Source organism: Sceloporus occidentalis, unplaced genomic scaffold (assembly GCF_023333645.1).
Source record: "Sceloporus occidentalis isolate IW3139 unplaced genomic scaffold, rSceOcc1.0.p SCAF_77, whole genome shotgun sequence".
Taxonomy (NCBI): domain Eukaryota; kingdom Metazoa; phylum Chordata; class Lepidosauria; order Squamata; family Phrynosomatidae; genus Sceloporus; species Sceloporus occidentalis.
The window spans coordinates 517,170-544,566 of NW_028317057.1; the positions used below are offsets into that span (position 1 = coordinate 517,170).

Below are 27,397 nucleotides of genomic sequence, written 5' to 3' on the forward strand. Positions count from 1 at the left end.
AAAAAACCCTTACATCCCATTGCCCTAGCATAACATCTAGCCAGTATAACCCTCCTGCCCCCGTTCACAACCCCCAAACCCGTTAAGCCATAGGCATAAAAATTATACAAAATTGTACACCTAATAGTATGCTCCCTGGTGCTGGGAAAGTCTGGAAAATCTATATAAATTAGGTATTTCTGAAATCAGGACACCTGAATTGATAAACTTGGAGGGGATTTTCCATCACTTTACCTAATTTTGTGAGGATTCAGAGGGAAAATGTAAAAAAAAATTAGTTTATTTTTCTAATCTTCGCTAGTTTTTACTAAATTTCTCATTCTAAATTTTCAGCTAATCATCCAACTATGGTATCAAACGAAAGCTCTATCTCTCCTTGAAAAAACAATATATAGTTTACATGGGTACACCATTCACAGGAAAAGAGAATCATCGCTAAACCGACATACCCCAAAAATGGCAAAATTGCTCTGGGCTTTGAGGTACCAAAAACCCCTGGGATTGAAGGGGTTAAAGGATACCCTGGTGGAAAGTACACTGGATACATTACAAACATAACAGTGCAAACTTTCTGGGAAGCTCTATTTACAACCTGGTTTAAAACCATATTATGTAAACCTCTGGAGCATTAAAATAAATGGCTCCAATTATAACATATGCATAATTGTTCAGTAAATGTGACTTATATGACGGTGGCTTCCCGGTTAGTTACGTCAAAACCTACATTGATGCAACACTATGGCACGTTTACATAACTCCAGCTGCAGAGTCCACAATGTATTTTTCTTTATAATACATTCAATGTGTTTGTGTGGGGGAACGAGTTTATAACATGTGGCGTCGCAAAACGTTTAAAAAAAAAATTAAAAAAAAAAAATTATATAAGTTCCTCTTTGAGCCCGGAAACAGCTGCCAAAATGATAAACCAATAGGAAAATTGCAGGCACTTCTACTTCCTGTCTACCGGCCAATCAACGGATGGCTATGTATTGTGTCATTACGGGAAATATTGCCGCCAAATTTTGAATATCTGAGTTGCAGTGTCTAATACATACAGCTGGGTATTGATCAGTTTTATATTAATGGTGTTGCGGTAATTGTTAGCGTCCCTCGTCACTATTTAGTTAATCATGGTTGAGGGTCCGGGCTGCACGCTGAATGGGGAGAAGATTCGAGCTCGCGTTTCACCGGGACAAGCCGTGCAGGCGCTGCGGGGAAGCGCCGTCACTAGCCAGGTGAGCTGATCTCGGTGGAGATAGCTGGTCACGTAATAAATACATTGCTGTTAACGCTATGAGCGCCAGGCTGCTGTGGGTGAAATAATCGTCACTTCCGGTTTCCCTTTGCTTCTTGTCTTAACTCTTCGTGTAATTAGGAAACAAAGTGATGCCTGTCAGATTAATTTGGCAGTTAAATTGTTGATTGAATTCTGTTTTACGTTATGAGTTCCAGTGGGGGGGAATAAATATTATGGGCAGAATGTGTATCAGTGTTAGCAGGTTCTAATAAAACTCCTTCCAGTCTGGCCATCTTTCCTAAAATGAAAATTTAACTAGTTCGGTCATGTCTTAGATTCAGGATAGCCAAATGCCTATCCCATGTTTGTTTAAAATCCTTTACTGTATTAACCTAAGCCACTTCAGCTGGGAAACTGTTCTGCTTATCTACCACCTTCTCAGTAAAGTGAAACGTCATTGCTTTACATTTAAGCCCATGACCCTCTTGTTTTATTTTATGACCTCATGTCTCCTCCTTTTAAAATAAACTTCCTTCCTTTTCCCTAATGTGTTAAAATGGGAGACTCCAGCCATGGTGTCTGTCTTGAAAACTCATAGGGGCATCCTGCACGGTCCCGACATATGCCACGTAAGGAACATGTTCTGCTGGACACGTCCCTGCGCATGTTGGTGTGCGTGGGGTCTCTACAGACCCTTGCGAGGAAAGCATTTCCATTAATTTCAATGGGAATGCTTTCCTGTCACTGACTGCTTCAAGTAGCCAGCCAGTGGCAAGAAATGTCTGACCGCAGAAGTGGAGGGCAGCTTCTCTAGTGGGAGTGCAGATAAAAGCTTTTTCCCACACAGAATACTATAACATGCATTCTTCTTTATACAGATGTCGGGGACATACAATTGCTACCCCTTTTTTAGCGAATTAAAGCCAGCTGTCAGTCATCAGTAGTCCAATTTTCTGTTTGGTTTTTACTTTACTAGGTCCGGATTCATTTTTTTAGAGATTCATGTATAATTGTTATTTTTCAGAGAAATTAATTCCAAATATGAAATTATACACATACATATCTGTACAAACACACAGTTTCATATGTGCATTCGAAATGGTTTAGTAAGTGTAAATTAGAGCTTGCAACACCTGCAACTATACCAGGGCTTAACAAACCCCAGGTTGCTATGGCAACTAGAAGCCACTTCTTGGTGCCCAGGGTTTTGTGGGACAACGGGTAAAAACTGGCCAGGACAGCAAGGTGCCCAGCAGGGTAACAAAATTTGCATTACGTGACCCCACTGGGCACCTTACAACAACTGCAGAAGATAGGCGGTATACAAGTGTATACTGTAGTGTCAGTCAGTGTGTATATGTAAAGTGCTGGAGTCTGTCTGTGAATGTGTGTTTATACCGTTGTCAGTCGGTGTGTGTGTGTGTGTGTGTGTGTATAGTGCCAGAGTAAGTGTGTGTGTAAATATAGTGCCAGAGTCGGTATGTGTAAAGTATTGTAGTACCAGATTGTGTGTATTTGTATATATGAACAGTGTTGTTGGATAGTGAATGCATGTGTATAAGTGTAGCGTTAGGGTGTATGGTGTTGTGTATGTTACAGTATGACACTAGCATGAGTGTGTATGTCAGCATATATATAGTGTGTTACTGTATAGTGTTAGTGTATGTAAGAATAATGGTTAAAGATATTTAACCCTTGAAGAGCTTAACATCCTTTAACTGCTAAATAGTTATTTTTTAAATGAAACGTGGCCAGCTTTAAAACACTGTCACAAAGTAGCTGAACAAAGAAGGCTTTTATTTCTTTATCTTCATAGCTTTTTTCCCTCGATGTATTTAAAGTGAAGCAGACTTCAGCTTTAATTACCAGTTTGTACTCAGCCCTGAGAACAAGTAATTGACCGTGATGCATACCAGAACATATGCCAATAGTGTATTTGTAATTATCTGACTTGGGTGAAAGAAAGCAGATAAGTGTGCTAGTTCATTAGAACAAACTAACAGCTTCTTTACATGATATTCTTCCTTATTTCTGGTCCATGGCTTCTCATCGCCTTTTTTTTTTAAATTTTTTTTTCTTTATGTTCATTTAACGCTCACCTGCCACGTTGGCATTTAAGCTGCACAAAATCTTGAAGGAAGTTCATGAATGTGAATGATGTATCTGGACCACTGAATCCCTCTTGTCTATTTAGGAAGTATTTTGCAGTCATGGGGCTACAAGGCTTGGTTTCCAAAGGCATTTCGTTATTTTAAATTATTAAAACAAATATTCCAGCGGCGCCATGTACCATAATGGCTGCAGTTGCAAAGGCTAATTTCTGAGCAAAATGACTCTCAGAAGGAACGGCTTTGGGGGGGGACATCAATATTGCTGTTTAGCACGCAATTTTTGGGGGAGAAATTATGGAAATGAAAAAAGCTTTGATAACGGAATGAGGCTGTAGTCTGAAATAAGTTAGTCCTGTGATACCTATTAGGAGATCTTCAATTTACCAGTGTCAATACCATGGGGAGAACTCGGGGACCTTGTTAGCTTATGCAAAAAAAAAAAAAAAAACTTGCCATAGCGCTCTGTCTTTTGCATTCATTACAAGCATTTGTAACGTTAACAAGTCCCTAGTTATGTAGACAAAGTGGATCGGCGACTGCTGTCCTGGGGTGAAAATACGCTATTTTGTCTGGCTGTTGCCATATCTTTATTCAGGTTACTGTATATTCAATATTACTGCATATGCAGACTGCTTTAGGGTCCTAAAAGTTATGAGTCATATTTTACTAGTTTTAGTATTTACAGAATACATAGAAAAAGTGAGTTTAAGTACGCATGTATTTAGCTGTCCCTTACTGGAAGATTATAGATTACTGATATTTTATTTTTTTATTTTTTTTTCCTTTCAACATGGGGAAAAAAGATTGAAGCCCAAACTATGGCTAAATATTCATTCCGTTTGATGCCTGGGGACATGTATTATAAAGGACAGGATAAAATAATCCCAAATGCTCAGAACCTCCCCTGTTATCCCTAGATAGATGTGGAAGTGCTTTCTCCTAATACATGCTTTCCTCTCCTCCTTTTTAGTTAAGGGTATATGAAGGGGTAAGACAACATCTGAGGATGCTATAGATCTAGAAGGAAGTCTCCACAGTGCAGGGTCCTCAGTAGATTGTTTGGTGTGGGTTCCGTCCTCTAAGTTAGCAGAGACGAACTTCTGCACTAAAAATGCTGCCACCGTGAAAGACGAGGATGGTATGAGCTTAATTTTGTGTTATTTTGGTATGAAATGCCAAGACTGTTGGACTCCAGGCCTGGTATGAAAGTTGCGGATCTGCCCTGGAAAAATAGAGAGTTTGAACCACTATTTAGAAGTGTATATTTGTGTAAAGATGGGGTTAAGACAAAAAAAAAAAATCCTGGTGTTGGGCAGGTTTTATTTTTTTATTTTTTTTGTTCTTTTTTTGTTCTTGGCTGATTGGGCACCATACAATTATATTTGCACAAAATGAATTGCTTCTACTGTGCAGTACTTATAATGATAATTTACAGTTTTCAGAAACTTTAAGCATTTAACATTTTTCTCCTCTCTGACCAATTTTTTTCCCCTCCCAGAAGTCAAATGCTCAGCCATTTCCCTCCTGCACATGTGTTTTACCTTCACTTGTCGGATGCAGTTTTACCGGTGTAGAAACCTTAGGGAAGGAGCTTTTTCTGTATTTTGGAGCAAAATCATTACGGTAAGGCTTTTTTCTTGGTTTTTAAACTGTATGGTTTGAACATCGGACAGAACATTTCCATGCGATGCAAATAAAACTGATGGCAAATTGTACGTTTACGCGTTATTTCCAAGAAAAAGCAACCAAATCCTTTTGCGGTTACCCCAAGGGGGTTAACCCAAAAATAAATTTCTGAAGCAACCAAAAAGAAGTAACTAAAACTTTTACTGTATATCTCTAAGAAACCTTTTGTCAAAATTGCAAAACCATAAGTGCCTTTTGGCAAATCTAGATTGTCTAAAACACAACACAGAGTGTTCACTGAACAAAAAAAAAGACTGTGAACCAGAATCCCCTGAGCTTCCAAACAAAAAAGCCAGAGAAAAAAATGTTCTTTATTCCTTTAATTTCCATCTGCAGATACAGACTGTATCCTTGAAACATTGTCCATGCCTTGAGCTTGGAAACATGTTACCTTTTTTAATTTATGGCAATACAAATTTATTATTTACAGCCAAATCTAATATGTTTAAAATAAACAGCAGCAGCAACTGTATTGATGGTTACAAAGTCTCTAAAATGACCTTGTATGAATATTTAAATATGCACGTGTCTGGATAATTTAATTTTAAATAATTCACACAGGTGGAAACAAACAGCATTAATATACGCACAGTATTTTGGGTATGCAGATTATAATTTTTTTAACCGTTAGCACTGTGTCTAAACGCATAAGCATTTTCTGTATATAAACTCCCCGAACAAAATATGACTTCAACGGTTTATTAACATTATGTGGATATATAGTTGCGAAGCCTCAACTGCTGAATAAGACTATTCACGCTGCTGGCATTGGCTCATTTAAACTTTATCGCGTATAAAGGATGAGTGTGAATTTGTCACTGTCAGAAGCTCTCCGTAGTGGTCTGCTTAAGAGCTGGGTTTTTGTTTTCCTAACTTGCTATCTAAACTTTCTGGCTATTCAGCACATCAGTTAAATTTGCACCTCTCCTTGGTTTCAGCGGCGCAAAGTGCCGTGGAGGCGATCTGACTTAATTTTTATTAATGCATACAGTGAGTAGACCTCCATGGACAGCTATAACATACATCTCATCACGCCATATATTATATATATTTTTAATATTGCCGAGCAGCGACTTCTTACTGTTAATTCATTTTTCTGCATGACTTTAAGTAGAATTTCCCTTTCATTTTTCAGAGTACACTTTGGCATGAATGGGTCGATGCGGATTAATCCAACTGAGAACAAGGACAGAAACGGACACCCAGCTGCTTTGGAACTGAAACTTGCAAGGGATGTGATTTGCTTCTATGACTCTACATTTGACATTAGGTAAAACTTGTTTGAAAAATGGCATGGTATAAATGGATTAAGTGTGTGTATCTACAATATAATCACACTGTATATATATTTACCTTACTCAGAAGTTGCCTATAACATTTTATTACAATTGTAATTTGTTACAATTTTTCCTGCCATACAATGGCAGTACAACTGGGTAGTGTTCTCTCCTGTGGACAAGATGCTTAAAAGAATAGAAACAGGAAGTTCTACTTACCGAGAGCTTCTTTTCCCTGTCAATCCCTGGTGACACTAGGATAGACTCCTCCTCCGTACCTGATAGGGCAGGACTCAAAACTTTAAAAGGGCCCTCCCCTCCTACTAACACCAGTGAATACCAAAGACCACACAGGCAAAGCAATCTGATGCAACAAAATTTATTGAAAAGAAGGGAGGGAACAAAAACGTGTCACCAGGGATTGACAGGGAAAAGAAGCTCTCGGTAAGTAGAACTTCCTGTTTCCCTGCCATCCCAGGTGACACTAGGATAGATTTACCAAAGAAGAAGGGTGGGCAAACTAAGGAGACAAAACAGCCTCAAGGACCTTCCGACCGAAAAGAGTCCTCCTGAGCCATCTGGTCGAGACGGTAATGCTGCACAAAAGCGTGGAGAGTCCGCCAAGTAGCTGCCTTGCAGATCTGGTCAGGCGAAAGACAACATCTTTCAGCCCAGGAAGTGGAGCCTGCCCTAGTAGAGTGGGCACGGATCCCCACAGGAGCAGGTTGGCCGGCTGCAGAATATGCCAAGGTGATGGTTGCAACAATCCACTTAGCGATGGAAGACTTGGAGATACTGATGCCCCTGTTGGGCCCTGAAGAGGCCACGAATAAACGAGAGGATTTACGCAGGGGTAGAGTCCGTTCCAAATAGATGGTGAGGCATCTCTTCAGATCCAGAGTGTGAACTTCTTCTTCTTCATCCGAGCCAGGAGCAGGAAAAAAGGTAGGTAACATGATCTCCTGGTTCTTGTGGAAAGCCGACTGAACCTTGGGTGCGAACTCTGGCGGCAGAGAGAGAACCACCTTATCCGGGAAAAAACGGAGAAACGGTTCCTTCATAGACAAAGCCTGGAGTTCACAAATCCGACAAGCGGAAGTAATGGCTACTAAGAAGGCTGTCTTCAGCGATAATAGATACAGAGAAACCGACTGAAGAGGCTCAAAAGGAGGTAATGTGAGTCTTCGAAGGACGAGATTCAGGTCCCACGGAACCATCCTGGTGACCGAACGAGGACGTATCCTGACGATGGCCTTGGCAAAACGTCTGATCACAGGCAGAGATATAAGCTCGAACCCGAGGAGAGCACTGATGGCAGAAATCTGCACCCGGATCGTAGAAGGCTGAAGTCCACAGTTGAATCCTTCCTGGAGGAAATCCAGAACAGAGGCAGAGGAACAGGAAGTTGGCAAAATCCCCTTGGAACAACACCAACTGTGAAATCTCTTCCAGATCTTAATGTATCGCAGAGAGGTAACCTTCTTTCTACTCTGCAGAAGAGTCTCAGCCACATGACAAGAAAATCCTTGAGCTCTCAGCAGTCCGCGTTCAATCTCCAGGCCGTCAGGTGGAACACGGCAGGGTTTGGGTGTAGGAATGGACCCTGATGTAGAAGGTCTTTCCAAGCTGGGAGCTTCAGAGGGGGAGAGAGACCTAGAGCGATCAAGTCGGAATACCAGACCCGCTTCGGCCAGTCTGGTGCTATCAGGATCACGGAGGCGTGGTCCTTCTTGATCTTCTGTAGGACCCTGGAGATTAGGGCAAACGGAGGGAAACGCATGCGAGACGGAAATTCCATTCTTGTGAGAAGGCATCTATTGCCAAGGGATGATCCTGAGGCCTGAGGGAAAAGAAGACCGGAATCTGAGCATTGTCTCTGGATGCCATCAGGTCGATCTCGGGTAAGCCCCACCGTTGGACGATTAGATTGAAGGCCATCGGATGCAGAGCCCATTCGCCGCTTAGCACAGGAGTTCTGCTCAGGAAATCTGCTTGAGAATTCAAAGTTCCTCTGAGGTGAATGGCGGACAGAGTCATGTGATGGGACTCTGCCCAAAAGGAAATCCTGAGCGATATATGAAGAAGCCGAGGACTTCTTGTGCCCCCTTGTCTGTTGATATAGGCTACCACTGCTTGATTGTCGGAACAAAGCAAAATGTCCTTGCCGGCGAGCAGATGCTCCCAGTGATGCAGAGCTTTTTCTACTGCAAGTAACTCCAGACAGTTCGAGGGAAGAAGTTTCGTAGCTGGAGACCAGAGACCCTGCACAAACAGGTCCTGATACGTAGCTCCCCATCCCTTGACGCTGGCATCGGTGGTGAGAAGTACCTTGGAGACAAGAGACCATCTTCTCCCTGCGGCAAGGACGTTCTGTTGGAGCCACCAGGAGAGGGAAGCTCTGACCTGCGGAGGAAGACAGACACGCCTGTCCAGAGCCAATGGGTTGTCTTCCAGATGGTTGAGGACAAATCCCTTAAGTATTCTCATGTGGGCCAGAGCCCAGGGCACTGCCTAAGTTGCGGAGACCATCTTGCCCAGCAGGGACATACATAACCGCAAGGAGCTGCGGTGCGCAGAGCGAATCCTGCGTAATAGGAATCGAATCCCCTCTATTCTGGCAGTCGGAAGGAAAGCTTTCCCGGAGCAGGAATCCAGACGAAGACCCAGGAACACTAGACGTTGAGAGGGAACGGTGCAGGATTTGTCCCAGTTCAGAATCCAGCCGAGATCTTGTAATGTGTTGACCACCGTGGAAAGATGAACTCGAAGAATCTGCGCCGACCGGGCATGGATAAGCCAATCGTCCAGATAAGGAATGACTGAGATTCCCTGGACACGGAGATGGGCCGCCACGACTGCCAGAAGTTTTGTGAAAACTCTTGGTGCCGCCGACAATCCGAATGGAAGGGCTTGAAACTGGAAATGCTGGACAGTTGAACCCCGAGGAATCGCCACTCTCAGGAAACGTTGATGGGACGGATGGATGGGAACATGGAAATATGCATCCTTTAGGTCTAATGAAGTCGTTGAGGCATAAGGTGTCGAGGGTGGATCTTACGGTTTCCATCCTGAACCTGATGAACTGGAGGTGACTGTTCAAAAAACGCAAGTCTATGATTAAGCGAAGACCACCCGGTCTCTTGGGGACCAGAAAAACAGGAGAATAAACCCCTTGGCCCAGTTCTGGCCAGGGGACAGGAACCAGGACTCTGAGGTCTGACAACTGCTGAATGGTGGATAACAGGACTGACCGCCTTGCCTGGTCTGGAGGAAGGTGGGAGATCAAAAAACGGTCTGAAGGTCTGGTCCGGAATTGAAGTTGATATCCGTGCGATACAATGGCTCTCACCCAGGGATCTCGGGTGAGTGAGAACCAATTGTCGGTGAAAAAACGGAGCCTTCCTCCCACCGGAATGGAGGAGGCGTCATGCAGCGTTCTTGGGGTCTTGAAACGCTTTGGGGAAGGCGATCCTGTCAAATCTCCCCCTTCCGCGAGGGAATCTGCCTCGAAAGTTTTGTTCTCTAGACGAGGGGTTGAACCTAGAACTATGGCCTCTAGATTGTCCCGGGAAAAAAGGCCGAAAGGACTGCCGTCTTTTTGAAGGAGGCTTTCGTTGAGGCATCCAATGCTTGTCCCCTGTGGTCTTCTCCAAAAGGGACTCCAGCTCTTCCCCAAATAAAGTCTTGCCCTTAAAAGGGATATTAAGAAGCTAGTTCTTAGAGGCATTATCCGCCGCCCAGGCCTTAAGCCACAAGGCTCTTCTGGCTGCCACCGAAAGCGCCGAAGCTCTGGCCGTCATTCTGATGTTTTCAATTGAGGCATCACAGAGAAAATCCACGGCCAATCTCACGGCAGCAACATTCTTGAGGATAGTCTCCCTGGAGGTTTTGGCAGCAATATCCTCCTCGATCTGGGAGAGCCAAATTTTGACAGCTCTGGAAACTGAGGCAGAAGCAATTCCAGGTTTAAAGGTCGCAGCTGAAGCCTCGAAAGATTTCTTAACTGCAGCTTCGGCTTTCTTTTCCATATGGTCAGAAAAATGAGAGCCATCCTCAAGCGGCAGAGTAGTCTTCCTGGAGACCTTCATAACAGCAGTATCCACCAGCGGGGTAGCACAAAAATCAGCAAAGTTCTCATCAAAGGGAAACATGCGTTTAACCCGTCTGGACAGGTTAACCCTCCTTTCCGGGTGGTTCCATTCCTGCTTGATAATGTCAGAAAGCGCAGGATGAACAGGAAACGAGGCAGACTGTTTGGAGAAGCTGGCACCAAAGAAAGAGTCATTTTTCTGGGTGGAGGCCTCCTCCAAATGCATAGCTGATCTTACAGCAGAAATTAAAGTCTCAATTTCCTCCACCGGGAATAAAAAAGAACTTTCCTCCCGGATCTCTCCTTCCTCTGAGGAACCTTCCTCTACCTCAGGATAATCAAACTCAGAGTCTGAGAACAAGGGCTGACGCCCCAGAAGAGCAGGGTCTTGTACCGCGGGAAGGTGATGATAGGCAGGAACAGGAACCGACTGACGGAAGGCAGAGAAGGTAGACTGCATCTCCTCTTTAAGCCAGACCAAAAATTCCCTACCCCCAGAGGGCTCAGAATCCGCTACAGACCTCAGGCAAGCGGAGCAGAGTTTCTTCCTTGAATCCTGCAAAGCCTTGTGACACCCAGAGCATTGGGCATGTTTACACTTCATAACAGCTTTCTTAGGCTTGTCCTCAACAGAGGGCGGCTCAGAATTATCAGGGGCCGACATGATGAAAGATGCAACAGCACCTGAGCAAAAGAAAACAGCAGAAACACACACAACATCCAAATCACTTACCTTCTATATATATATATATATATATATATATATATATATATATATATATATATATATATATATATATATATATATATATATATATATATATATATATATATATATATATATATATACAGTGAAAGGAGCTGAAATTAGGCTGGAATCTGCAACAGCAGAGAGTTTGGCGCCAAAATTTTAAATTACGACCAAAACGAGGCTTGGAACGCACAACCAGAAGTGCAGAAGCCCAAAACCGGAAGACATCAGACGCCATATTGGCCGAAGCCAGTAAGCCGCAACAGCGGCATCTGTACGCCGAACAGCCAGACCGGCAGGCGTCCCCGGCTATAGGAGGCGCCGGCAACCCGCCGGATCACCGTAAACACGGCCGGAGGAGTTGCCGCGCTACCCGCCAGGACGGCGGCCACGATCACCGCCGGTGCAGCCGAACACCGCCGGGACGCCGGCGCCACCGCGGCCCGATCACCGCCAGGACGACGGTGCTGCCGAAGCTGCGAACACCGCCGCGACCGGGACAAGCGTGGGCGACGCAGCACCAGCCATCGGGCTGAGGTGCAAGGTATCCCCCAGGAATGGGGGCTTAGCCCGGGGAAATGGCTCAACCTAGAGCCTAGAAAATAATAAAAGGTAGACGAGTCCCCTACCTGGTAGGGCAGGAAAAAAACACTGGTGTTAGTAGGAGGGGAGGGCCCTTTTAAAGTTTTGAGTCCTGCCCTATCAGGTACGGAGGAGGAGTCTATCCTAGTGTCACCTGGGATGGCAGGGAAAGGGTTAAATCACGGATGACTCCTCCTACTCACCCATAAAACCCGGCTTCCCCTGAACAACACCAGTTTTCTTCTTGTCCCGTACAGGGACGGACTTGATGCTGTGCTGGGGAATTTTCCCCGAAGATCAGAAAGCTGGTGAGGCACACGGGTTGTTGCCTGGGGGTTTGCAGCCTCCGATTGCTCCCCGGGTGGTGAGCAGAGCGAGGTCCCCTCCATAATGATGGACATTACGGAGGGTTGTATCGGAGTTCCTTTTCTTCGAAGCGGTCTGGCAGAGGAGCATGCGCAGTAGGTGGAATGCACACCCGGGTGGCGTTGCGTTCCACCGAAGATCCATGCGCGAATCGGATCTTCTGGAGGGCGCCAAATTCAAAACTATAAAGGTTGTTTTTCGTTCCTGTCTGTCTGCATGGGCATTTCTCAGGATACCGTGTCACCAGCCCCCCCACACGGTTCTGAGGATTTGGAGATGTCTAGTCCGGTTGCTCCTGGAGATAAAGACAAGAAATCTGCTCCCATTCCTAGAAAGTCCACTTTTAAATCAAAGCATGTGGCTTGCTCTGAGTGTGCTGCTACTCTGCCGGATGGATGCAGAAAAAAGATGTGTAATCCCTGCTCGGCAGAGCAACTCACTAAAGACAAACAAAAGGACTTGCAATCCTTCCTGGGATGGTTTTAGGAAAACCTAGCACAGACCTTTGAGGCGTTCCAGGTCTCTGCGGCTCAAGCTCAGTCGAAGGTTCCGGGTAAATCTGCCCGTAAACGCAGGAGATCCCGGTCTTCCTCCAGATCAGATCTCTCATCAGGGGAAATTTCGCAATCTTCTGACTCCTCTACCTCGTCAGTTCTGAGGACGAAGCGGTTTTTCCTCCCCAGGAGCTTTGCAGATTCACTAAGGAGGTGACTCGCATGTTATCAGACAAAGAGGTGGATAAAATCAAGGGTTTTCCTATTCTTCCCAAGTTGATACAGCTAATGGCAAGATAATGGAAATACCCAGGGAAGAGGGCTTCTCTCCAGGCATTTTAAGCATCTATTCCGGCTTCAAAGTGAAGAGCATTGGGATGAACCCCCCAAGGTGGATGTCCACATAGCCCAGCTGTCGAAAAAGACGACCATTCCCATTGGAGGTGTCTCAGGTCTGAAGGACTCTACGGATAGAAGAGTGTAGACTTCTTGCCGGCGCGTATTTCAGACAGTAGGTGCGCAATGCAGAGCGGCAGTGGCCAGTACAGTAGTGTCTAGAGCACAGAGTTGTTGGATGCAGGCCCTGGAGGACTGTTTTCCGGATGATCAAGATTCCAAAATCTCCAGACTACTAAAAGATTTGCGATTATCCAACAGTTTTCTTACAGATTCCTTTCAAGAGTTGGTGAAGATATCCGCCAAGTATATGGGGTTATCATCTGTGGCTCGTAGAGCCTTATCGTTGAGATCCTGGACGGCCTCCAAAGCATATCTATGTGACTTACCTTTTGAGGGGAGTAAATTGTTCGGAGCACCATTGGAAGATTTAATTAAACAAATGTCGGAGACCAAGAGGGCTCTTCCTCAGGATAGACGTCCTAGATGGAATAGGAGATATCCTTACAAGACAACCAGGCCTTTCCAGATGTCTTCCAAATCGCAGAATTTTCGGAATTTCTATGGAGACAGTAAGTTCCAGGACCGCCCCAAAAAACAAGAGAAAATAAAGTTCTGACAAAGTGGGAGGAAGGCTGCAGCAGTTCAAGCATATTTGGGAACAGACTACACACAACAGTTGGATTCGGAAAATCGTTTCAGAGGGGTACAGGATCGGTTTCTTCTCCCTTCCCAGAAGTCAGTTCCTGATCTCTTCATATCCTTCCTCGGTGAAAAATTTAGCTCTACATTCAGCGAGCCTATCTCTCCTATCAAAAGGGGTTATAGAGAGAGAGTTCAGATTTCTCAACGCTTCCAAGGAGTCTATTCCAGACTGTTCCTAGTCCCAAAGCCGGACGGATCCTTTCGACCCGTTTTGGATCTAAAGAGTCAACAGCTGCATCCAGTATCGCCACTTTGGTGTGGAGATTATTTCTTCAGTCACCCACCTTCTTCAGAAGGGAGACGTCATGGCAACTTTGGACCTGAAGGACGCTTACCTTCACGTCCCAATTGCGGAGATTTCCAGAAAGTTTCTCAGGTTTGCAATCCATATAAAGGAAAAATTCATAATTTCCAGTTCAAGGCCCTTCCGTTCGGTCTGTCGTCGGGCCCCAAGAATCTTCACAAAGATTTTGTGTCCCTTGATGGCTTCTCTAAGAGGAAAAGGGTTTTCCATCGTTCCTTACCTGGACGACTGGCTCATCAAAGCCGAATCTTCATGGGAGCTCCGGGGCGGATCTAGTCACCACAATGAGATTGCTGGAAGTGGACGGCTGGATTATCAACCACAGCAAATCCAACCTCATACCTTCCACCAGGATCCAATTCCTAGGCCTAGAGGTGGATTCGATTTCCCAACGTATATTTCTACCTTCCGAAAAGATCAGGAATATCATAAAAAAGGTCAGATCGCTTCAATTACATCCAACTTGCTCTATCAGGAAGGCCATGAGCGTCTTAGGTCTACTGACAGCCTCCATCCCATCAGTCAGGTGGGCAAGATCTCAACTTCGTCCCCTTCAGTGGGATATTCTTCGGGGTTGGTCCAGGCGAGAGGACGACCTAGACCGGGACATAACTATCTCGAGTCAGGTCCATTTTTAAAGTGTTAGGTTTTTTTATGCTAAACAAAGTAAGGAGACGTTGAACTATAGTATTAGACAGGGCTGGCAAAGCTACACCTGCAGCAGAAGCTCTCCTATCAATTCTCTCTTTAGTGAATGTCTTAAATGTTCAGTCTTATTGAAAGGCAGTAAATAATAGGGTAAGAAACTTGTGCTAGCAAATGTGTAAGTGTCGATTATTTTAATAATTCAAAGACCTAGACCGGGACATAACTATCTCGAGTCAGGTCTTATCCCATCTGTCCTGGTGAAGGACCTCTTCTCATCTTTCAGAAGGCCTTTCTTTTCGTCCTCGCAATTGGATAACTCTTACCACGGATGCTTCCGGTATCAGTTGGGGCGCCCATTTAAGTTATCACTTCAGGCAAGGCATCTGGTCTCCGGAAGATTTGCTTGGTTCGTCCAACTACTGGGAACTAAAAGCACTAGTAGCCTTAAGGCCCCAATTGGAAGGACGTTCCTTGAAGATTTAGTCAGACAACGCTACAACAGTCGCGTATGTAAACAAACAAGGGGGTACACGAGTGAGGAGCCTGCAAGTTCTTTGTTCGACCATAATGAGTTGGGCCCAGCTTCTTCTGGAAGACTTATCGGCTACCCACGTAAGAGGCTGCGACAATGATATTGCAGAAGATCTAAGCAGGCTAAGATAGTCTCAAGCAGAGTGGTCCTTGATCGAAAGAACCTTCACCTCCCTGGTGTCAAGATTTGGCCTTCCGGATATAGATTTGATGGCCTCCAGGCGAAACAGGAAGGTACCTATGTTTACCTCAATCAACAGGCAAGTTTCGCCCGACTTCCTGGACGGTCTGTCCGTCAGGTGTAACTTCCATCTGGGATACGTGTTTCCGCCTGTTGCATTAATTCCCCGTGGCTCGGGTATTAGCCGTTATCCCATACTGGCCGAACTACCTTTTGTTATTTCCGATCACGGCCCACTCAACCAGGGCCGTGTCTGCTTCTTGGGCTGAGAAGGCTTCCGCTTCACCAGAGGATATTTGCAGAGCAGCTACGTGGTCGTCTTTCAATACATTAGTTTGTCACTACCGGCTAGACGTCTTCTCATCCTCGGCAGCGGATTTTGGGCGTAAGGAGCTCCAAGATGTTGTTTCCTAAGGAATTTATTGCCCTCCCCTTTTTTACGGGATCTTGTTACATCCCAGTCGTACTGCCACTGTATGGCAGGAAAAATGGAAATTTTTTTACTCACTGTAACTTCCTTTTTCCTTAATACAGTGGCAGTACGGATTTCCCTCCCTTTGTTTCTAATAAATTATTTTTGCAAGCAGTTTTGTGTTCTTGTTACTTACTGGTGTTGTTCAGGGGAAGCCGGGTTTTATGGGTAAGTAGGAGGAGTTATCCGTGACTTAACCCTTTCTATTCTTTTAAGCATCTTGTCCACAGGAGAGAACACTACCCAGTTGTACTGCCACTGTATTAAGGAAAAAGGAATTTACGGCGAGTAAAAAATTTCCATTTTTAAAGTGTTAGGTTTTTTTTATGCTAAACAAAGTAAGGAGACGTTGAACTATAGTATTAGACAGGGCTGGCAAAGCTACACCTGCAGCAGAAGCTCTCCTATCAATTCTCTCTTTAGTGAATGTCTTAAATGTTCAGTCTTATTGAAAGGCAGTAAATAGGGTAAGAAACTTGTGCTAGCAAATGTGTAAGTGTCGATTATTTTAATAATTCAAATTCAAAGATTTTGACCATTGACAGCTACAGATGTGGCCATGGCTGCAAATTGCATACTTTCATGACTATACATTCAGTTGAAGTGCAGATATGACTTGGATACAATGGAGAAAATTACTACACGTCTTCTTCTCCTCTCTTTATTCAGAAATGCCTTGGATTGTCAAGAGAAAGTAAGATCGTTTGGGGATTTGGACGTTTGCTCCCCTAAATTTAGTTTTGCGAGAGCAGAATGTGAGGTTAAGAAACAGGGGAGTCGTATTGTCTGTGATGTGCTGCTTGATCAGAATGTGTTGCCTGGAGTTGGGAACATTATTAAAAATGAAGCTCTTTTTGATAGTGGTCTACACCCTGCAGTACAGGTAAGTCATTGCTGACAAGCTTGAATTAAAGTAGGGGTGTGTTTATATTAAAGTGAAACTATAATGAAAGCAAATAGTTGATGCCTTGCATTTCAAGATGATGGGATGGGTCCTATTCCTCAGAAATATATTATTGCTTCACAACATCTTTTTAGAGGTCATCCTCTGAACCAAACTGAAATACAGTAACTGAAATTTTTTATGCAACTTAATACTATTTGAAAGTTAAATGCAGTAAAGAAAGCTGAGGGAATATGCCTCCTTTTATTAAATATGCTCATTCCTTTTTTAATACTTGCTTATATTAATACAGCAAACACTTTGGATTTATTTTTAAGAAGATTCACAGACTGTCCGAAGAAAAATTCTAACAAGTTTCCATGAAATTATGATTCCTAAACCAAAAATGTGTCCACCTTGGCATATCATGCTGCACTTTGGTCTAATTCAAGAACAACTGATGAAATTGGTCCTTTAGGAAGTGGCCACATCTGTTGACTATAAGTCATCCAATATTAGCAGTTCATGATGAGTAAAATGGATAGATGGTCCAAGAATAGTCATTTAGTCAAACGTGGTACCATTTTAGTGGGCAATATACAAAAAAAGGGTGCTCGATAAATGGAACAGTCTCCCATTAGAAGTAGTAGAGGCATAAAACTATCCGGAATCCAAGACAAGACCAAGGACTCATTAAGGTTGCATCCTTTACCATCAAGATACAAAGGAAGACTAGATGGGCCAAATGGTTCTTATATGTTGTCAAATTACGTGCTTCTGTGTGAAAAGATGTAGTCACATAAGCTCTTAGGGCCAAAAACTTATGTCGCCCTTCGTGTTTTTCTGTGTTTAATAAAAGGTATCACCTTTGACTTAATACTCCTGGGTTGTGATTTCATGTTATGTTGCGTGGGCCATTTAGAGGCACACTACAACCGTCGTGTATTTTAATACATATAACTGAGTGGTCCCTTTTAAATTTTATATATATATTATATTTTCCCTCTCTTTGCAAATGCATTAAATTTGGCTTGCGGCCAATCACATCTCTCGTAGCCACCGGTGGTATACTTGCTGCCGGCCAGCTCCGGTGCTGGCTGACACTACAGAGTGCCTCCTTATGAATTCAGTGGCATTCCTGACACTGACTGCTTTAAGCAGCCAACAGTGGCGTAAAAAAAGAGTTTGGGGTGATGTGCTGCATTTTAAGAGCTAGAGCTTCTCCTTTGGTATTTGTTTACAAAACAGTTTTAATATATATTCTTTGAGGCGGCTTTGACACTAAGCTGACCTTTTAACATATAGCTGAAGAGATGCTCATATAACTAGAAGATGAAGTGAGTGTGTGTAGAAATGTTCTGCTGTATATAGTAGGTTTTTTTTTTTGTTTTTTTATTAGCCTCATTCTACCCATTTGTTCTATGTGTCCGCTTTATAATCCATGTCAATTGTGTATGCATATCTTCTGCTAACAACGGACATTTGATCTGGTTTTATGGTCAAAGTATTTGATGTTCCTTAATAGGGTAAGAGAAGCAGAAATAATTAGAACCCTTTTGTAAAAGAAACATTCAGAAGGTTCAGCTAATGAAATCTGAGATATGCCTTAAACTAAAAAGTGTTTTATTACAATTTAAGATGTCTTTCCAGTTCCAGTTGATAAGGAAACATGTTAATAGTGTGCCCTTTCTGTTCTGTTTTTTTAATTTAATGAGGACTTTTTCTTTTTTACTAGGCAGGTCTTCTAACAGATGCACAAGTAAGCCATCTAGTGAAAATGACAAGGGACTTCACTCTTCTGTTTTATAAGGTAAAGGTCAAGAAGTAAATACAGAATACTGTATTTTTCTTTTTGAAACTCAATGCCTTCTTAATACACTTTCAGTGTCGAAAGTCTGGTTCAGCCCTTTACAAACACTACAAAGTGTACAAAAAGCCGAACTGTGGCCAGTGTGGTGCAAAGATCACGGTTTGCCGCCTTGGAGAGAACAATAGAATGACTTACTTTTGCCCTGAGTGTCAGAAGGATAACCCCCAATGTGTTGATGTAAGGTATGGAATCATGCTCAGGGAAGTGCTCAATTTTATATCACTTGTATTTTTTGGGGTGTGGGAGAAAATACTAGTACTAATCGGCAGTATGAAGATTTGCACGAGCCATTGATATTTGCTTCTTGTGATGTGGCTGACACATATTTACTAGTGTTTACTATAAATCATGACCTACACTTAACTAATTCTGTATCTAAGAAATAAAATAACAATTTTTAGTCTTAATATGTCAATTATAGTTTTGGCATACCGTTCGAATGTATGTACTGGAAGTTCTACAAAAGCAGAGAATTGTGATCACACAGACCTTGTTCTGGGTCCATAGTTGTTAATGAACTACTCTCATGCGCAAAACAGGCTGAAGCCTCTTTCCCTTCCAATCTTCTGTTGGCAGTACATATGACCTCAAGCTAGAATTCCAGGGCAACAACGGATCTACATGATATGTTTAGCTGGAAAATAACACTGCTATTATAGGAAGTGTCAATATAATGTAGGTCCGAATTTTAATGTCCTTTTAATACAGTCTTGTAAGTACATGGTCTACCTGGAATGAGACTGCACATTCGGGTAATGTCTGTTGGCAGTTTTGAACTACATAGAGAATATATTAAATATTATATATAAAAATATAATTAAGTATTTAAGGTCAGGGGCATACCTAGAGTATTTGGCACCTGGGGCGGATCCTGTATGTGGCACCCCCCCAACACTTTAAAACTGCATAACTTCTATGGTTATATACTGGCGCAGACATTGAAGGTGGTACAGCATTACTGTTATCATTATATACTGAGGCAGACATTGATGGTGGTACAGCACAACACCTACCACTATATACTGAGGCAGACATTGACAGCGGTACAGCATAATCCCTATCACTATACATTGAGCCAGACACTGATAATATGGCAGCATAACTCCTATCACTATATACTAACCCAAACATTGATGTGGTGTAGGCCTACCACTTCATGCACCGAAACGAAAATTCTGGACCGAAACCGAAAATCCAGCATTTACCTATCCGAAACCAAATATGGCCCCCACCATAAAAAAAATCTCACACTTTTATTTAAAGTAAGTAACATGGCAAAATAGGACAAAAAATTAAATAACAATATTATATATATATAATTAACAGCAATCATACTCCTATCATGCTCAGGCATACCCAGATTCCAGCATGTACTAGCTGACTTGGCATGATAGGAGTATATATATATAATATATAGTTATTATTATTGTTCACATGTGAACTCAGCACTGGAGGCATAGAATCAGACATACAAATCCCGTATTTGCAGGTATACAATAATAATGTATGGAAACATAGTAAGAGATAAAACTACAGGCATAGATCACAGGTTGCACAATGCAAAGCCAGCTCTGGCATGCACACTGGTCCCCAAGGCTCAAACATCCTACTTGTGCCATCTTTGCCTTTCCACAAATCAATTTTACATCTATCATACACACAAACACTTTAACAGTCACTCACTAATTCACACTTTCATTCACATAATTCACACAATCATTTATTCTCTCTTTCACACAAATTTACACATTCATTAATGCATTCTCACCACCTCATTAATTATCTTCCTCATTCAGACAATTCATCCACAGATTCATTCATTCTCTCACTCATTCTCACTATCTACCTTTCCCCCTTTTCTACCCCTTCTCACTATCCTACTCCCTTCTCACTATGTACCCCCCTCCCTGCCTCCTTCCTCCCTCCTCACTATATACATGTTCGGAGCGTAGTACTAAGCCTTGGCTAAGTCTAGGTGTTAGCACTTGATATCCAAGGCTTAGTACTACGCTCTAAAGCTTATTTTTTATTTTTATTTTTTTTGTCCCCCCCCCCCCCCCACAGCGTAAATATTTGCGCTCCTTATCTTGGGTTTAGCGCCCTTATTGGCACAGTTACTTCATAACATGTTATTGTGTCTGGAAACTTGCCACGCACCAGACAACATGCTAATTAGATAGCTAAGCATTAAAAGGGATATTATACCCCTCATCACTATCTCCCCCCCCTCCCTCCCTCCTCACTATATACCTCCTCACTATCTACCCCCCCCTCCCTCCTCACTATCTACTCCCCCCTTGTAGTTAAAGGTTTTTGTACTTGCCTTCCTGCTCTGCTGCTGCGCTGCTTCACTGCTGAGTGCCGAAATATTTTGGCGCTCAGCATGACATGCCCGCACCGCTACAGAGTTAGAGGCCTCGCAAAGGAGACTGAGGGGCGCCGAGCGGTTGCTAGGCGCCCCTCTCTCTCCTCCGTGAAAGGGGGGGGGGGGGGGAGTGACAAAGCTGCCGGGTATCCGGGACATGTGGTCACCCTAGCCCATGGCACCCCCTTGACGAGCGGCACCCGGGGCGGAGCTAGGTACGCTACTGTTTAAGGTAATTTGTTTTTCACCATATAATTGTTGGAATTGTTAGCAACACATTTGTTGCTGTGTGTTGTACTTCCCTAAAAAACTAACTTTACAAACTAACTTTAAAACCCACTACCATACAGAAATACTTACCACTTTCAAACACAAGTAACACAACTGTATATTGTTTGCCCTTAAGGCTCCTTATTTCTGAGAATCAATACTGAAACTATTTTACTTAAGTCATGTTTTCTACTTTAATTTTCCCTTGGTAGGTAAGCAGACCATAAATCGTGTTTCTGTATGCTTTGGGTGATGGTGTTTTGTTGTCTTCCTTCCAGTAAGCTGCCAACAAGAAATAGTCTTATTGGGTGGGCATGTAGACAAGGATCACAAGTAAAAGAAGATGTGGCAAGACGTGATGAAGAACAGTGGTCGTGTGGCGTGTGTACACTCATAAACAAGCCTTCAGACAAACAATGTGACGCTTGTCTAACTCCAAGGCCACAAGGTAAGGTTCAATGTTTAGCCATTGCATTCTGAAAAATAGCAGCGAATACTGTATCTGCATCGCTTACCTACATTTTTTACATCACCTCTGATGCACCAACTAATGGCGTGTACATTTTATTTGTTTTAATCACAGATGCCAAATTAATATAATATATAATTTGCCTTCGTAATTTTTTTTTTTACAGATTCAATAAGTATTAATTTTTTATTTTTTTTTTTAACAACTCCATCTAATATATTTTTTTGTGAATTTGTTTATTGATTAAAACTGTACCAGAAACTGATTTCAGAATTGTCTAGCTGCCTTTTAAATTGGCATATTTGTATTTATGCATTTAACTAAGTAGTTTCTCTCCCAAAAAGCAGTTCTCGGGTTTGTATGTATTGGTACTTTTGTTGGATTGGTGACACATTTTTCTTCGAATATTAAAAGTAGCACCCCTTGAGGTCACATGTAGCATAGTGTTATTTTCAAATCAGTGGCCTGTTTGTGCACACAGGTGACAAGTTTCCGTTCCTGGACAATATCTCCTGTATGCTGGGCCTTTACTCTGGTATTGACTTTATTTGGGACCAGACTTAGCTATGGCAGTTTATACTATTTTATTCTATTTTTTTTCTTTGTTACTCTACATTTTCACTACTGGTGTTCTACTGAGATTTGAAACTTGCTCCTGTTCAAACAATCCATTCTACAAGCAGTAAGTTTGATCATATAGCTAAAGTGTTCTTGTTTTTCATTCTTTCAGGTTCCTCAAGTGTATCCAATAACGATACTGAAGATATTAACTTTGGCCTGATTAAATATCCTTGTAATAATTTTGGAAAGCCACTCTCTGAGGTGAAGTTAAATAGAAGAACAGCATTTGGAAATGCAACGTTGGTGATGTCTGATTTTAGTACAAACAGCACTTCATGTAATATGAATACTAATCCACTTCCTAACCATAACTCTCTTCTTGAGACTTCAGTAAATAACAAATTCGGTAACTCAAAAACCACAAGTAAGAGAAGAGATTGTGAAAATGAGCAGGGGGCAAATACTTTCAATATGTTCAACGGTGGTTTGGCACCAGACAACCGGAGTTCCCTTAATCACCCACAGAAGAAAATGAAGAACGAGGACCCAGCGCCAAAACGCAATTCAAGCATCAGCTCACCAGTGAGGTATATCTTTTTTTTTTGTTTGTTTTTGACATGTAAATTGAACAAAAACTATTTGGTCCCTCCAGCCAGGCCCGGACTGGCCATGAGGCACACCGGGCAGCTCCAGGCCCCTACCTTAAAATAGGCTCAGTCAGGACTGGATTGACTGGGCCTATGCGGCCGCATTAACGCAGGCCATAAGGGGCACCTGCCCCCTTAAGCCCGCAGCAACTGCGACCAGGTCCGCCACTCTAGGGGGCCGGCCAGCCGCAACCAGGGCCGGCCGTAGGGGTGCGCGGCCGCACAGGGCTAAAATTAAATCATCGTTTTTTGGGTTTTTTTTGGTTTAATTTATGTAACATCCTTCATGTTAAAGTTTGTTGAACTTTATTTAACATCCTCCATGTTAAATAAAGTAAAAAATAAAACAACAAAAAACCCCAGATGTTTTAATTTAAGCCCTGTGCGGCCGCCCACCCCTAAGGCCGGCCTTTACTATATAATTTGGTCCTTGGCATTGTCCTACAGTCAGGATATCCATGCCTGTTTTTAAATTCCTTTACGGAACATTAATAGAAATCTACCCTGCTTTCTAAATCTTTTAATTTTTTATTTTATACATTCTTTAAAAAGAAGTCTTTCGGCATAGGTTCTGCCTATGCCTCCCGATGGACCCCAAATTTATCTGTAAGCTTATCTGTTAAGTGTCACTTTGTTATGCACATGAGAATTTTCTAAAATAATTCATATTTATTCAGTTCAACTAACCACTTAATTATCTATTCATGACAATTTAATATTTTTCTTAGCTTTATGCAGGGATATAAAAATACAACATGTATTTTGAGTGCACTTGCTAACATTTGTTTCTCTATTACACAATGAATTGATCAGCCTTTTAAGGCAAGCATTGTTCTTAATTGCTTGGCAAATTGCACTCTCATGCAATGTCCTTGAGGGTGTTTGTCATTCATTCACATGGTTGGGAAGTGCTTCAATGACATATTAGACAGGCAGGGGTTTTCAAAGTGTTAAGTACAGACTTACAGATGACCCTACATGACAAACGAGCCTATGTCTTGTTTAGCAAATGTTTTATATTTCGAGCAAATGTTAACTTTAAAAGAAGTAATGCATTCTTCTCTAAACTGTGATCAATAAGCAGAGTTTTTTTTATGCGCACTTAAGCTTCTGTTGGTTCTATACAAAATTCAGTATTTCTAGGTTACCTAACATACACCATACATTGAAAACCAGAGATGTATAAGAAATGCATAATGTCTCTCCAAGGCCGACCATTAATCCTCGCACTTGTTTCAGCCTGTGACAGCAAAGAAAAGCAAGACCTGCAATAAGTCATCCAATTTTTTGTGGTGCAGAAAGCACAAAATTAATTTTCTTTGATAACAATGAAATGTCAGAAAACTAAGTGCTCCTAAAACATAGCCTTATATTTAAGATGGAGGCACAAAACTAGAAATCACTATCCCTTTGTTTTGCCATAGGAGAGTTAAACGTCACGCTAAAAAACATCTAGGATATTGTCACCGTTAAATCGATACAGGTGCCATGTTCATTGAAACTCCAAATTTAACAATGTCTTTTTATTCAGGTCTATCTCATACATTTGCAATTTGAGACGTTTGTTTCTCGGGCAGAAAGATCGCTCTTGTAATCTTCTTAAAACTTCTTACAGAGATGGTGCTGTCAAAACTGTACTTTTGGGCACAGTCAGCACTTTGTGATAATCCTTTATTCTTACAAGATACCAATTTTCCAACTTGTCATTACAGTTCACCGCGTGTTAACATGACAGGTGGCACTTCTGCTTTAAATAAAAGTAGCCCTCTCTGTGGTAAACACCAGCGTCCATGTACACTCCAGGTTGTAAGGAAGGATGGCGATAACAAGGGGAGGCAATTTTATAGTTGTTCCCTTCCCAGAGAAACACGCTGTGAGTTTTTTGAAGTAAGTTACACTTTTTTTTTTTTTTTTTTTATGTTGTGAACCATTTTGATCACTTCTATCACTTTAGAATAACTGAGCGGCGGTTTTAAAATCCGAAATTTTGTTTGAGTGCCAGCAGATTCTACAGTGTGATTTCAACATGGGGGGTGCACAAAATTACCAATAATACCGTATTGGCTCAAGTATAGGCTGCACCCTAAAGGTTTGGTGCTATTTTAACGAAATTTTTAGAAAATTTTAAAGAAAAAATACACAGTGGAATGGTAAGACAATATTTTTGGATCTATTATGCCGTTTGTCAGCATATGTTATATACAAACAGAAAACCAAAAGCCATTTTAAGGTCCCCCCATTAATTCATTATGCACATTGCTTAAAGATATGCCCCTCCCGATTTACCAATGCACCCCAGACTCCTTGGTGTCATGTCATGCCGATGCTCCACCATATAAGTCCCGGCGGAAGTGCCGTCAGCGGAGGTTGTCTATGTGCATCACACAGACCTCCAGAGGCTGCAGGGAGAGTAGGATCCAGATCCCCTGCAGCGCTGTGACCCTGAATCTTGGCCTTGTTTCTTATTCCCATCATGGTATAGATACAAATGTGAAACATGAACTTAAATACCCCAAAAACACCCCACTCCAGCCTTGAGTATACTCATACCTTTCTAGGGTTTAAGTGCATCAGTCACCTCACTAACCCTATGCATGTACACAAAGCATCAGTCTCCTTTTTCATGTGCAGACATTTTGCTTTTATTTTTTTTGTGCATGACTTATGTCTTGATGTCTTTGCAGTGGGCAGACTTACATTTTCCTTCCTGCCACCATGCGAAACGGTGTGTTATGAGAACAGTGCTGAAGATTGGTCCAAATAACGGAAAGAATTTTTATGCTTGTCCATTAGGCAAGGATAAGCAATGTGGTTTCTTTGAATGGGCAAAATGATCCGAAGGGCTTTACTTGGCATTAGCGGTAATTATGTAACCTTTTTAAATGTTTTACTGTTTGAATATTCAGACTGTCTTTATATACTGTCATTTATGCAATCTAAATATGTGTCTGATCCTACCTGTATTTTACATTCTCAAATAAAAAAACAAACAAAAACAATTTCCATTGTTCTAGTGACTCCATATTTTCAGACTTGGATGCCACAAAACGTGTCTTTGTTTTCGGGGGGGATGGAGTTTTTTGTTTTTTTTTTCCTGCTTTTGTATTCAATGAAATTCTCGCAAAATTCTCATTTTCAGAAACACTTGGCTGTCCGGTTGCCATGGAAACGAATGAATGCGTAAAAGTTGAATTAAAATGGCAAGATTCTTCTTATCTTAGTGTAGTTCAAATGGTGGCTGCGGCGACAAAAGAATTAACGAAGATTTACGTTCTGCGCACTTTTTTCCCCCCTTCCTTTATTTCTTTCATCCAATGTTGCGTTAGTTATTCGGAAAAAAAGTTTAGTCAAAGCCAAAAATACATAGTCCATCCTAATAGTCCACTAATCAGGAGTTTGCCGTTTCAGCTCGCTGATTTGATGACATACCACCGACTGCAAGTGTCTCCTGCAACAAGGCCTGACCTAGCCAGGTCTCCTTCATCTTATAGATTAGAAACAGCCTTACTCAGGCGAGCAAACCACACTTGCTGCGCTGCTGTTTTGTGTGAAAGACGGCAAAGACTTCAATCTCTCCATAATACAAAAAAGCATGGAAAAAAAATCTGTAATTCAGGGATAAAACGCTTAAAATTGAGTCCTTGGATGTAACAGAATTCTGTCAGAGTACTATGGCAAAAAAAAACAACAAAACTAATACAATCAAGTGAAGCAATAACCATAAGCGTCTAGATTTTAATAAAGTTTTTGACACCGACCGGAAAACCATTGCTTGTAATTGGACACAGTAATTGTTCAAAGGACGAGGGATTATTTCGAAAGGTAGGGTCCGGAATTGCTAATAGATGGACCCGTGGATGTAGCGCAACAGGGAGTGCTGGGATTCATTTGCCTTTAATCATTAGCAATATTAGATATCTGTACCATTTGGAAAAGGAAAATAGACACTTCAGATAATTGTTGAGAGGCAGTGTTCCAGAATGGTAAACGAAATTAGGATTTCCGTAAATTAGAGAAACTAATAAATGTTGCCTGTTATTTTCAGTATAGTAAATGCAAACTAACACATTTGGGAAATGCAAAACGTGCGATTAATGACCCTGCATCTTAATAACCAATTTTAAGGTAGACAAGGCGTTTGTGGAAACTAGAGTCATCAAAATGAAGTAGTTGTGGGGTCGAGAGTGGGATGTGAAGGTACTTTTTGCGGATGTGGATGCTTAATTGTAAGGAAACTGAAGTGTGTGTATATGATTAAAAGGAAAAAAAAAGTGATGGAACAAGGGATCACACTTTATAATGGTAGAGCTATATTTTTTCCATAAAAAAAACCAAAAAACTAAAAATCCTTGCATAAATAAACTGTGGTTACAGATAGTCTTTTTCACACAAAACTCAAGTCATCATGTACTGGCAGCTCATACATTCATTTGTTTTACAGACTGAGCATAGTGATGTCAGGTCCTAATAATGTTAATCGGTTGAATATAGAAATATTAAG

The 27,397-nt window shown here is 42.1% G+C and overlaps 1 protein-coding gene across 1 annotated transcript; it reads left to right on the forward strand.

The window, feature by feature from the left end:
• Positions 1-1,130: 1,130 nt before the first annotated feature.
• LOC149285551 (endonuclease 8-like 3) lies at positions 1,131-25,730 on the forward strand. Its single transcript, XM_089495212.1, has 10 exons — positions 1,131-1,235; positions 4,862-4,971; positions 6,170-6,304; positions 16,501-16,714; positions 18,450-18,524; positions 18,600-18,766; positions 21,498-21,667; positions 22,419-22,836; positions 24,609-24,783; positions 25,581-25,730. The coding sequence occupies exons 1-10, from the start codon at positions 1,131-1,133 to the stop codon at positions 25,728-25,730; spliced, it is 1,719 nt and encodes a 572-aa protein (XP_089351338.1).
• Positions 25,731-27,397: the final 1,667 nt, after the last annotated feature.

What these genes read in the sequence shown, in the direction of transcription:
- LOC149285551 (XM_089495212.1), top strand. Translation starts at nt 1,131, where the DNA reads ATGGTTGAGGGTCCGGGCTGCACGCTGAATGGGGAGAAGATTCGAGCT. An exon ending in GACTCTACATTTGACATTAG is followed by an intron (nt 6,305 to 16,500) that starts GTAAAACTTGTT and finishes CTCTTTATTCAG; the next exon opens with AAATGCCTTGGATTGTCAAG. An exon ending in TCACTCTTCTGTTTTATAAG is followed by an intron (nt 18,525 to 18,599) that starts GTAAAGGTCAAG and finishes ATACACTTTCAG; the next exon opens with TGTCGAAAGTCTGGTTCAGC.